Source organism: Dromiciops gliroides, chromosome 1 (genome assembly GCF_019393635.1).
Source record: "Dromiciops gliroides isolate mDroGli1 chromosome 1, mDroGli1.pri, whole genome shotgun sequence".
Classification (NCBI taxonomy): domain Eukaryota; kingdom Metazoa; phylum Chordata; class Mammalia; order Microbiotheria; family Microbiotheriidae; genus Dromiciops; species Dromiciops gliroides.
Genome location: NC_057861.1, coordinates 457688313 through 457700442, shown reverse-complemented (window position 1 = coordinate 457700442; position 12130 = coordinate 457688313). Strand labels below are relative to the sequence as shown.

Below are 12130 nucleotides of genomic sequence, written 5' to 3'. Positions count from 1 at the left end.
CATTATTGAAATATTAATCAGAAATTTAATAACTATTCAGGCCACACCCCACATGAGACAGAGACTGAAGCCAATTATTTCATGAGGGGTTGAGTGTGTTGTATACATGTTTCATTTACCTCCTGAATCCTCAGTTAAGAAATTGGAAATGCTCGTAATCTATTTCATTTAAAGCACCCAATGTGTACAATCCCTAATACTGTTAGATCCATTTCCAACACAGATTATAGTGGGAACCAAAAAGTTTTGAAATTTTAGCTTTCATGGTTAAAAAACAAAACAAAATCCCAAACTAATAATGGGTCAATTTTCTATTGAGAAGAAAATAAGGAAATGACTAAAACTTTGTTCTAATTTATAAATGACCTCCCAGAGATGTGAAAGAAGAGTTACCTTTCATTCTTACCAGACTGATGCAGAGGTAGCCCAAACAGTTACAACAGCAGGCCAGGGTGGAAGGGGTAGCCCTCCAGGTAAATGGTTATCTCACAAGATATAACTTCAAATCACTGTCCAATGTAAATAACTTACTACATTAGACTATAAGCTTGTCAAGAGCTGGGACTCATTTTTGCTTTTCTTTGTATCTTGAGCACTTAGCACAGTGACTAGAGTTTAATAAATGCTAGTTGACTTGGGGGAAAAAAACAACAAATAGTTATTAAACATCATGGGAAATGTGCTTTCAATAATTAGGGGCGGGGGCAGCTAGGTGGCTCAGTGGATAAAGTACTGGCCCTGGATTCAGGAGGACCCAAGTTCAAATCTGGCCTCAGACACTTGACACTTACTAGCTGTGTGACCTTGGACAAGTCACTTAACCCTCATTGCCCCGTCCCCCCCAAAATAGAGGGGAGTAAAAAAAATATGGATTTTAATAATGTTTCAACCATTGCTTTTCCAGGCATCAATAAATTTACAAAGAAGCTTCGGAGCCCATATGCGATTGATAACAATGAGCTACTTGACTTCCTTTCCCGAGTACCTTCTGACGTACAAGTAGTGAGTAGCCTTTTGAAATGCTTTGATGTTATTAGTTGTTAAATTTAGATATGCTGTTCTGTATAGGGTTGTTCTTACATTTAATTTTTGCAAGGTTCTATTATTGTCGTTAGTTTTGTAATCTGGTGTCCCATTAAGTCTTTGAGTTTTGAATTCTCTGTTCAGTTGATTTTGAATCTTCAGGGGGAGCCAGTTTAAGTTAATAGGGCCTGAAGCAGTGCTTTCTATTGCATTCAGAAATGAGTCCTCACTTGGATTTTGTCAGTGAGAAACTTCCAGCTTAACTGGTCACAAGAAGAATGTTTGGAAGAATGGGTATTCACAAGAGGGAATTGTCCAGTCAACCTGCGGGGAGGATTGGGAACAACCCCCAAATGATATTCAGCTGGATTTGGTTGAGGGGTATGCTGCTGCCTGGGGCCAGCACCACCTGAAGGGAGGAAATAGGAATATTAGATTATGAAAACAAAATAAACTAGCAGACATTTAATGGAGAAACATTCCCCTCACCCTTTGGAGAGACCTGAAGAATCAAGCTGATGAGTGGAGCTATTTTGAGGGGATGAGCAGAGGATTTTTATTTCCTTGATAGGTAAGGAGGCTAAGTGGTATAACGGAAGAAGCACTGGAGTAGTTGGGAGACAGCAGAGATGGGAGTCCTGGCTTTTCCACTAACTAGCTGTGGCTGTGGGCAAATCCTTTCACTTCCTCAGAGCATCAGACTTTTTATCAGTAAAAAAGAGTTGGGCTAGATCCTTGTAAATGGACTTTCACCTAACAAGTGATATGTGAAGGAAGAAGAGCCTCATATCACAAGGAAAGAAAGGGCTCTTCCTGTTGATGACAATGTTAACTTCTCCATTATCTTCACGGGATCTACCAATGCTCCCAGATAGGCTAAGTTGAAGAACCGACTCTACTATATCTAGACCATTTGGTCTAGTTTTTCAAACACGAATATAAACTGAGTCCGAGTTTAAAAATTTATTCAGAAACAAATAAAGCCTGTGAAGTTGCAAAGAATTATCATCATCCAGGCCTTTTTAAAAAAAAAAAATACTGTTGCATGTAGTGATTTGTTGGGTTTGTTTTTTCTTCCAGTGTAATATCTTGTGGTGAAGAGAAAAAGACCCTAGCCCATCACCAAAGTTTACATGAGTGCACTCATGTATTTCCTGGCAGGATTTTCCTAATGCTGTTTTCCTTTTCGATTCTAGCTCTATCACTCCATTGTTTCTGCAGCCCAGCTGCAGATACCATGCAGCTTGCATCAAGAGAACACCCCTCCTCCCTCCCCCAGGCACACTCTCTCATTCCTTCGCTTTTCAGTCTTTTGCCAGTAAGTGGCCACCTGACCAGTCTTTCTCTGAACTCTCTGTTTAAACAGGTGCAGTACCAAGAACTGAAACAAGATCCCAGTCATAGTCCATGTAAAAGGAAGAAAAACAATCTTGGCTAGCCAGCTTCACGCACTGAGGAGACCAGCAGCATCTGTTTGAGAAAGATAAAAGAAAAAAAAAAGCCCCCAGCCTCAGCAACATTTCCTTCCTTTATGTTTTTATTTATTTTGTCTTTTTTTTATCATGATGGAGAGAATCTGTAAATATTGTACAAAGGCATATGTCATTGAAAATATACTTCCGTTGTACAGAATCAGTTTGATAAGGGTTTCAAGTTTGGCTCTGGTTATGTGAAACCCTTGCTAGCTGTGGATGAAAGTATAACATTAAAAAAGCCAATGCAAAAAAAAAAAAATACATGGGAAGATACTTATGATGGTTTTAGTGAACAGGCTAGAATATCGGATTAAAAACTCAGCTGTGTCTGGTTAAATCTATAAAAATGTAAATCTCAATCTGATTCTTAGAGGTGAATTGTGGTTTGTTTGGTTTTCATTGACTATTTTCTATCCAAAATATTATCCATTGCAGTTTTTCTCATTTCAAGAGGGGAGAAAAACAATCAACCAGCCCCATCATTTGGTGGTGAAGTTTATCATAGATTCTATAATTTGGACCCTATTTACTTTGGGTGTAAATTAACTTAGACTTGCTAGGGCTGCTTCTAAATGAATGAATGAATGAATGAATGAAGGTGCATTTAGCCTTCAAGAGAATTGTCGGCTCTTGAGGTCCATGAGGAACAGAAGTTCCACTCCTTGTACATCATTCCATTTGAGGACTTTAAATCCTAGATAGGTCTAAAATTAAATACTGCCAGGTTTCTAAGTGATTGCATATGACTTTTTGTATAGTACACATGATTATACTATAATACTTTAATTTGTACTGAATTATCAGATTATCAAACCCAGTATGGTTATCAATAACAGCATTAGCAATCTGAATCCATAATGGCTTTTGGTATCCAGTTATGAACACCCTTTGTCTGGCTAAGGAATTTTAATAAGTAACTGTTCTCAAGAGCTGGTATTAGGGTAATGGATAGAACCAGCCTTGGCGTCAGGAAGGCCCCACATTCAACACCTGCCCCTGGTGCATATTGGTTGTGTTCACATGGGCAAGACTTAACTTCTCCAGAGGGCTTACTAAGACTACAAGTTATTGGTTTGTATTTAAAGAGTGAAAGTCTGTGGTTGAAGTTAACCACGCTGATGGTGAAGAACTCTTAAAGTTTTCATTTAAAAAAAAAGACTTTACTTTTTTATGACAATATCATATAAAGTGCTTCATTGTATACGATGGTTCCAACTATCAATATGAATTTTAATTGAGGAGGATGGAGCATGGTGAGTGATATGCCAATATTTCATTTCTTTAATTTATGAAATGGCAATTTCTACTAATATGGATCTGGTCCCCCTGCATGAAAATCAGTTGTATAAATTAGACTGCTCATTTAGGGAGGAAAAATGGTTTACCTTTGAACATTGTTCACTAATCCCAGCAGAATGAACACTTTCAGTTGCATTTGCAAGACTCTCCACAGCAGTTTTTGTACTTAATTCCCTCTGTGTCAAGTAGAGAATACACCTCGAGAGAGAAATCATCTAGAGAGAAATTCTCACTTTCCTGACTTGATAGGGGATCAAGCTTTGGTTGGAATTGTTACAAAGAATGTTTTCTACCATTCTAATAATAGACTTGGGTAGGGATTATGTTAGAGTGAGTTAAAGAGAGACAAGTTGGAAAAATGTTGGAGTGGGAGAAATGTCTGTATTTCTGTCTAGAGGAATATTCTTTAAAAATGCACTTATCTCATGGAAACTGATTTTAAAAAATATTTTAAGTGACAGATAGATTGATAAATACTGTTTCTTATGATAGCACTCTTTTGATCCTTTCTGTTTATACAATATGCTTGAAAGATGCCAATCAAATTCCCTTTTTGCCAAAAGGCTTTGACCTCACTGTGCTCCTTGTAGCTCATCCAGTTTATCTTGAACAATTGGGAATGTGCACATCCCCATACTGTTACTATTTGTTGTTAAGGAACAATATACCATGAATGAAGTTGTTACTCTTGAAACTTTATTGATGGGGACCTATTGTTTGTTTGAAATAACTTTCAGTTAGAGCTTCTGTAAAATCTATGTTCCATTCTGGTGTCGTCTGCAGACCTCAGATGATCAGTAAGCCTGATATTCTTCTGCAAAGCTCAGATGTGCCCAGTGGAATATTAACCATTAATCTATGTGCAAATTTCTGTTCTTTCACTGTACCCAATTTCAGATGTTTACTTCACTGGTAATGTTTACTACACATTTACTGCATTAAAACGCAAAAGAGAATGATTATTTCCAAGTATAATCAGTACACTCACAGTCCTACTCTTTTTGTCTCTCTTTTCCTGGAATGCATACCTTTTCTTAAAGTGACACTTTAAGTGAACAGTAGATAGTGTTAGAATTGGAGTCAGGAAGACCTGATATCAGTTCCTGCCTTAAACATCAACTAGCTGTGTGACCCTGGGCAAGAAATTACTTATCTATAAAAATGGGGATAATAATAGCACCTACTTTAAAGGGTTGATGTGAAGATGAAATAAAGAGAACATGTGTAAAGTACTTTGTAGGCCTTAGAGGACTATATAAATGCTAGCTATTCTCCTTATTATTATTGTTACAGGCTTTGTTTGGTCATTCAAAAAAATTGTTCTGATGCTTAGGAAGAATTTCTTTTTTTAAACCTTATTCTTTATGAGCCGAGAGTATGGGAAGAGAGATTCCAGTAAAACTCTGGAAGTGGCAGGCAAATATAGGAGTAATTACCCTGAACTATTCCTCTGTATGATAACATTTGCATAGCACTTTAGGATGACAAGGGCTCACAAACATTCTAGAAGGTAGGTAGCATAAGTATCGTTCCCATTTTGCAGATGAAGAAACCCAGGCTCGGCCCTAAGACTTGCTTAGAGTCCTCTAGCTGGTTCAAGAACCTAGGACTCCTGACTTCAAGCACTGTCCTCTTTGCCCTGTGAATGCTCCCTTCCTTAGCAGGCCAACAATGCAGGAAGGGATTGATGTTATTGCTACAGACATGGCCTGGAAATAATAATTGGGGGAAACCTGCTTATTGTCGACAGCAGGGGACTGAGCCATTTCTTTTTGAAAATCCCTTCTTATGAGGCCTAGATCTTGTTTTCTCAGAGCTGTGTGATAGATTTCAATCCAAAGTGCTCTTGCAAAGTCAGCTCTGTGAAAGCAGGGCTCAAACATGCCTATTCTCAACAGATGAGCATTGTAAGTGAAGCTGATTTAGAACAGGATTGCCAAAGCCATGGCACTAATTAACCATGCCTCAATATTTGATAGGGAGTAAGTTCAGTAAAAATCCTTCAACTATGTTTGGACATATTCCACAAACTTGTATTATCAGCCTTTGTGTAGGGGAGAGAAAAACTGCCTAGAACAACCTGAATTCAAATTCCACCTCAAGGGCAGCTAGGTGGTGCAGTGGATAAAGCACTGAAACCGGATTCAGGAGGACCTGACTTCAGATTTGTTCTCAGACACTTGACACTTACTAGCTATGTGACCCTGGGCAAGTCACTTAACCCTCATTGCCCTGTAAAGAAAAAAAAACAAATTCCATCTCAAATCCATGACTGACTTTGTGAGTTTCTGTCTCTGTCGACACTTAAAAAGACTAAACATTGTAAATATTCATTGGTGGAGGAAATTTCCTCATTGGGTTTGTGTCTACACCAATGAAAAGGTCCAAATTTAAAAACAACAACAAAAAGAAGCAAGAATTATCCCTCAAAGGAGCATACTTAGTCATACTTAGTATGACTCTTGGGAATTTGGGTAGACGATGTCTAAGGACTCTAAATGAACTCAGTGTCTCAGCATAGAGAATATACTCTAAAAATCACAAGTTTTGAAAAGTTCTCATGTTATATTGACAACATTGACATCAACTGAATGTAATTTTGAGGGAGTTTTAATCAGTAAGTGTGACAAAGTTAGCAGAGAGATTATTAGGTATCTGTAGAATTAGGGGTTTCCCTTCTAAGCCTTCTCTCATTTACTTTGTGATTTCCACAGAGAGCTCTCCATCCATTTGACACTCCCAAACTATTTTAAGAAAGTCCTTTAATGGCATGTCCACTCTGTATTTAAGAGCAGAGGAAGTCTTAGTGATGAGTTTTGTCACATCTGTGAATACAAACAATTAACCGCTTGATTTCTGTATCCAAGTTGACTTTCTTAAGAGTTGATGACTCCAGTCCCCTCTGTATTAAAGACTCCCTGACTTATTCAACAAGCCCTTGTTCCCTTTGTATGTTTAATACATGTCTTGGGTTTTAGCACCAAAGTAGCAGCATTGGGGATAGCTAGGTGACACAACAGAGTAACAAGACTGGAGTCCAGAAGACTCATCATTCTGAGTTCAAATCTGGCCCCAGACATTAGCTGTGTGACCCTGGGTAAGTCGCTTAACCCTGTTTGCCTTAGTTTCCTCATTTGTCAAATGAGCTGAAGGAAATGGTAAACCAATCCAATTTCTGCCAAGAAAGCTCCAAATAGGGTCATGAAGAATCGGACAACTGAAATAACTGAACAACAAAAACAGCACTACAGAAATTTATGGAGAGATAGAAATATCAAGGCTTATACTTCCAATCAAAGCCCCAGGATATTAATTTTATTGTTATTTTTTTTTAAATGCTGAAGAGTAGAATATATATTGTAAGACAATCATAACTGTATATTGAATGCAGAATGCTTACCTGTTAATTTGGTTTGAATACTCACCATTCCTAGGCTCCATGGAGCCTTTCCTGTGATTGCAGTTGTTTTGTGTGAAATAAAGCCACACTCTTCTCTTTGGTAAAGCCCCAGTATTATTATTATTATTATTATTTTTTTTTTAGTGAGGCAATTGGGGTTAAGTGACTTGCCCAGGGTCACACAGCTAGTAAGTGTTAAGTGTCTGAGGCTGGATTGGAACTCAGGTACTCCTGACTCCTGGGCCAGTGCTCTATCCACTGCACCACCTAGCTGCCCCCAAAGCCCCAGTATTATGATAGCTCTTCACTACTTTCAATTCGAATTCGCCTTCCTATGGAGGCTGATGCAACTGAATTGGAAGAAAACAATATTTCCCCAGGTTAAAAACAACACAGGTGTAGAGGGAGAAAGAACATTTTAAAAGCCTTTGGGGATCAGTGTTGTACAGCTCAAATTGAAACCACAAGATTGGTAGAATTCATGGTTCAGTTTTTCCCACCTTCACACCTTGGAAAGAATGGGTATACTGGCTTTATTGGGGAAGAGGGGTGCTAAGAATATTTAGGGTACTTCTTTCTATATGCCTTTTCATTTCCAAAGAGCTTGAAGGAATGAGGCACCTCTACTATATATTTTTTCAAAATGTTAAGGCAACCAAATTTCACAGTTCAGTTCAATTCAACCAACCATTCTTCTGTATAGTGAGAACAGCAATTATCAATCAACAAGCAATTATTAAGCGGTAGCTGCTGAGGTTACAAAGCTAAGAAGAAACAGCCCTTACCCACCAAGAGTTGACAGTCTAGCCAAGGGAGACAACATGAACACCAATCTGGTGAGGGTGCATTTTGGAAGGTCTTCACAGCCAAGGATGGGAAAGCAGAAAAGGCTTCATGTAGCAGGTGGTGATTGAGAGGAGCCTTGAAGGAATCTATGGCTTCTAAGAGGCAGAGAAAGGCATGGATAGAGAAAGGAGAGAGAAGGCAGAAAAAACTGCTCTAGGTAGGGCATTAAGGAGAAGTTCCCTAGCTCACAGCTCTTTGGGATCGCATTATAGCCCATGGGTGAGAGAGAGGTGCCTGACAGAAGAAAGAATAAGAGAAACCATGGGAGGGTCTGAACCTACAGGCCTGAAAAGCACTAAGTTCTACTGGGAATGGGCAGAATATTTGAGGAGCTGGGGCAATGGCCCAGTTGTGAACTATGAATGGGAACGCATGAAAAATAGACACATAGTCCCACACGGGACACAAATCAACATGGCGAGGGATTCAGTCCTTCAAGGATGCAGCAGATTTTCTTCCATCATGGCCTTTTTACTAGTGACACAATTTCCACAAATATACCCAGAGTGCTTTCCTATCAAAATGACTGTGGACTTTATAAAATACTACTAATACAGGGCATCCCAATAGTCTTAGTCCTAAGAGTATCAGCACCCTATATATGTACATGTTCTCTTTCTTGCTATGTTATAAGGTACTTGATGGCAGAGATGGGTTCAATTTTGGTCGATCATCCATTCCATCTCCCCACCCTCATTCCCCATCAGTACCAGGCACATAGTAGGTCCTTCATCAATTGATTGATCCAGTGACATGAGCTAATAGCAATTATTTTATTATCTTGTGTCTAACTGGGGACATTCCATGCATAATGTCACAAACACACCTACTAATATCCTGCCTCATCCACTCTTTTTTTCACTAGCATAGCCAGTCAGTCAGAGGCCTGCGACTTAGGGTGGCTAAGCAATTTGGCAAGTAGACAGACGCCCCAGGGCTCAGCACAGTGCCTATGACATTAGGGAAAGAGAGTGTGTTTATTTTTTAGCTACATGTCAGGGGCATTGATGTAGAGTAATCCCACCAAAGCAATGCGTTTATTCAAGAATCTTCTATATGTAAGTTACCAGGTGGGTAACCTAGCTGCTAAATGGTTACCCAATGTATCTGTGTTTCTAATTAATCTCTTTGAACCTGGATATTTTGGGTGATTAGATGTTTTAACTCATGACTCCTGTCGCTACTTAAGGTTGTTGGGTTTTTTTTTTTAATTCTGTCAGCAAATAATAAAAGATGAAAATGTTTACAAAGTAAAATGATTACAGTTGGAATCTAAAAGGCACCTTTGAAAAAAGCCATTTTCCTGGTTCTCACAGGTATAAGCCTCTGACAAAACTGTGAAAATCAGAGTTTTGGGCTTTTTTTTTTGGTTTTGTTTTTTTTAAAAAACCATGGCCAGACTCCCTACAGAATTCCCTCACAAAAGTCTGGCTGCTTAATCTGGCATCAATACAGTGGAGTAAAAAACCCACATTATAAAGTGGGTTTTTTCTACATTTCTGAAGAGAAATGAAAGAGAATTCTTAATTTAATAACAGTAGTGAACTCCCCACAAATGCATCTAAGGTAGTCTGATAAATGTAGCCATCATTTAATCTTATCAGTTCCTCCCTGCTTTTTTGTGTTGAATCTGAAAAGACCCATCAGGGAACAAGTAATTCTTCATGTCCCATGAACACTTCTAAAATCAGAAGGGGTTGATAGAGGAGATAGGTTATCATCAATCCACATGGTATCCATATGAAAGAATTCAATCTTTAGCAGTTTAAGAACCATGCTAGACAGGATGCCCTCAGCCCACCTCAGGGGGAAGATCTGTTCTGAAGGATAGGGATGACCACATCAGTAAACAGAGGAAGGAGACACACTCTCAGAAAAAGGGCATAGAACATCTACAGGGAGAAGATATTGCTTGGCATATAGATCAAATGATGCTTTCAGAGTTCATTAAAAAACCACCAATCTTTGAGGAATAATAATAGCTTATGATAAGGTGGTGGTGCTAAACTGAAGATAAAAACCACGAGAAGGCTAGTTACCATGGCAAGTGAGACTGTTTGAGAAAAGGAGACAATTTTTAAAAACAGCAAACTATTAAGACGCTAATTAAGTTAGTTATACTTCAGTCACTTTTTGGCACTCTTTTTAAATATTCATACATGGCTTTCCCCTACCCCTCCCACTGAGATGCATTAATTCAATGACTTTTTTCCCCATAAACTTCATCCCCCCTTATCCTTAACCTTCTTCTTCTAGCCCACCCAAATATCTGACCACTTCATGCAAATCAGTGCCTTTACCTCTTCTTCACCAATATGCCTCCACCTGTAAAATCTTCTTGATCAATGCACAAAGAATCTTCCAGACGTCTCCAAATCGATTCTTCCCAGCCTCCAATGATTCCTGATCACTGTTTTAAAAATGGCACATTTTCTTCTGCTGTTAATCCTAATTTTGAGGTTGCAAAACTGTTCTGGCACAAAAGTTGTTTAATTTATGAATTTAAAATTAGAAGAGGCAGTGTGATATGATGGAAGGATGATAAACTTGGAGCCAAAAGGGTTTGAAACCCATCTTAATTAATAATGTGTGTCCACCTAATAACTGTGTGGGTACAGGCAGGTCACTTTACTTATCTGAACCTCAGTTTCCTTATCTCTAAAATGGGGAGAATACCTGCAATACCTACCTCACAGGGCTGTTGTGAGGATCAAATGAGATAATGTATGTATAAAAGGCCTTTGCAAACCTTATGTTGCTACCCAAGTGTCAGATAATCATCATGAATAACTTTTTGCACAGTGTACTAGGTCTCTTTGATGGAAATAATGTGGATGAGGAAAATGTATCTTTTTGTTTTAAATAAAACCTGTGTTGGATGACACACCCAGCTGTTTAAATCTGAAAGGGTGGGGTGGGTTGGGATGTAGTCCCAGACTTGCTGCCATTCTAAGTTAAACCATTCTCTCATCCTTAGAAAAAATGCCTCAGTGTTAGGAGGCAAAACACCATTGGCCTAACCTTGGAGTTATTTTGAGATGTCACTTATGACAAGTTAAGTTCTTTTTATGTTTTACCGCTTTAAGATTAATGATCTTTTCAGAAGGACTATCTACTTCATTGTAAGGGTGGAAGGCTGGAGGGGATGGGGCTTTTTCAGTGCATCCCTCATAAAGATTAATGAGAGTCTTCTAAGAATGGATTCAAACCTGGATTCCAGATTCTCAACTGGTAAATTTCACCTCCTCAAACTATGAAAGAGGTTTCTTTTATTTCTTGCTTTCCCTTGATGAGTCTTAAAGAGCATATCCTAACAGCAGCCTGTGATTTCTATTAATATGCTCAGGCCAGGGGCAGCTAGGTGGCGCAGTGGATAAAGTACCAGTCCTGGATTCAGGAGGACCTGAGTTTGAATCCGACCTCAGACACTTGACACTAGCTGTGTGAACCTGGGCAAGTCACTTAACCCTCATTGGCCTCCCCCGTCCCAATATATATATATATATATATATATATATATATATATATGCTCATGCCAACAGAAGAATTGGAAGTGGAGGGGGGCAGGGAAAGAACTTTAAAAGATGTTTAAAGAACAATTTAAAAAATGAAAAAATCTGGGGAAAGGCTTTAATCACCATTGGTGATAACCCTATTTGAGTGGGAACCATTTTAAAAGTAGATTCAAGTTCTATATTATATTGTTACAGATTATTAATACTTCAGTGGTATCTTTCTATAATAAATTAGATCATAGGCCACTTTGCTTAGATGCAATAGTAAATGTTTCTCAGTTCTTGATTTGGTAAATGATTAACACATAACCAAATAATTAATTTTGCTCTTCTAAAATGGGAAAACAAAAGATATTCAGTACAAATATACTACATATGGAATAGCACAAAGATAAAGGTATTTTCAGAATCAGTTACTTGTACCATGAGTACACCATAGGTTCTCACACATTATGCATTTCAAAGAAAAAAAATTTATCTTGTAAAAAAAAAAAATCTTCATTTTGCAATTTAAAAAAATGTAAAATTTAGAAAATTAAGACATATGTGTTTCTTTTAAAAACAAGTAAAAA

The 12130-nt window shown here is 38.2% G+C and overlaps 1 protein-coding gene across 6 annotated transcripts in view; it reads left to right on the top strand.

Moving 5' to 3' along the window:
* Nucleotides 1–6913, top strand: part of MCTP1 (multiple C2 and transmembrane domain containing 1) — a 793635-nt gene extending 786722 nt beyond the window's left edge. For all 6 annotated transcript variants that reach the window (XM_044001060.1, XM_044001042.1, XM_044001050.1 and 3 more), the window contains 2 exons: nt 905–1002; nt 2390–6913. In XM_044001060.1, coding sequence (XP_043856995.1) covers nt 905–1002; nt 2390–2461 — 170 coding nt within the window. In that variant the 3' untranslated portion in view covers nt 2462–6913. The remainder of the gene's footprint in view (nt 1–904; nt 1003–2389) is intronic.
* The last annotated feature ends 5217 nt before the right edge of the window (nt 6914–12130 follow it).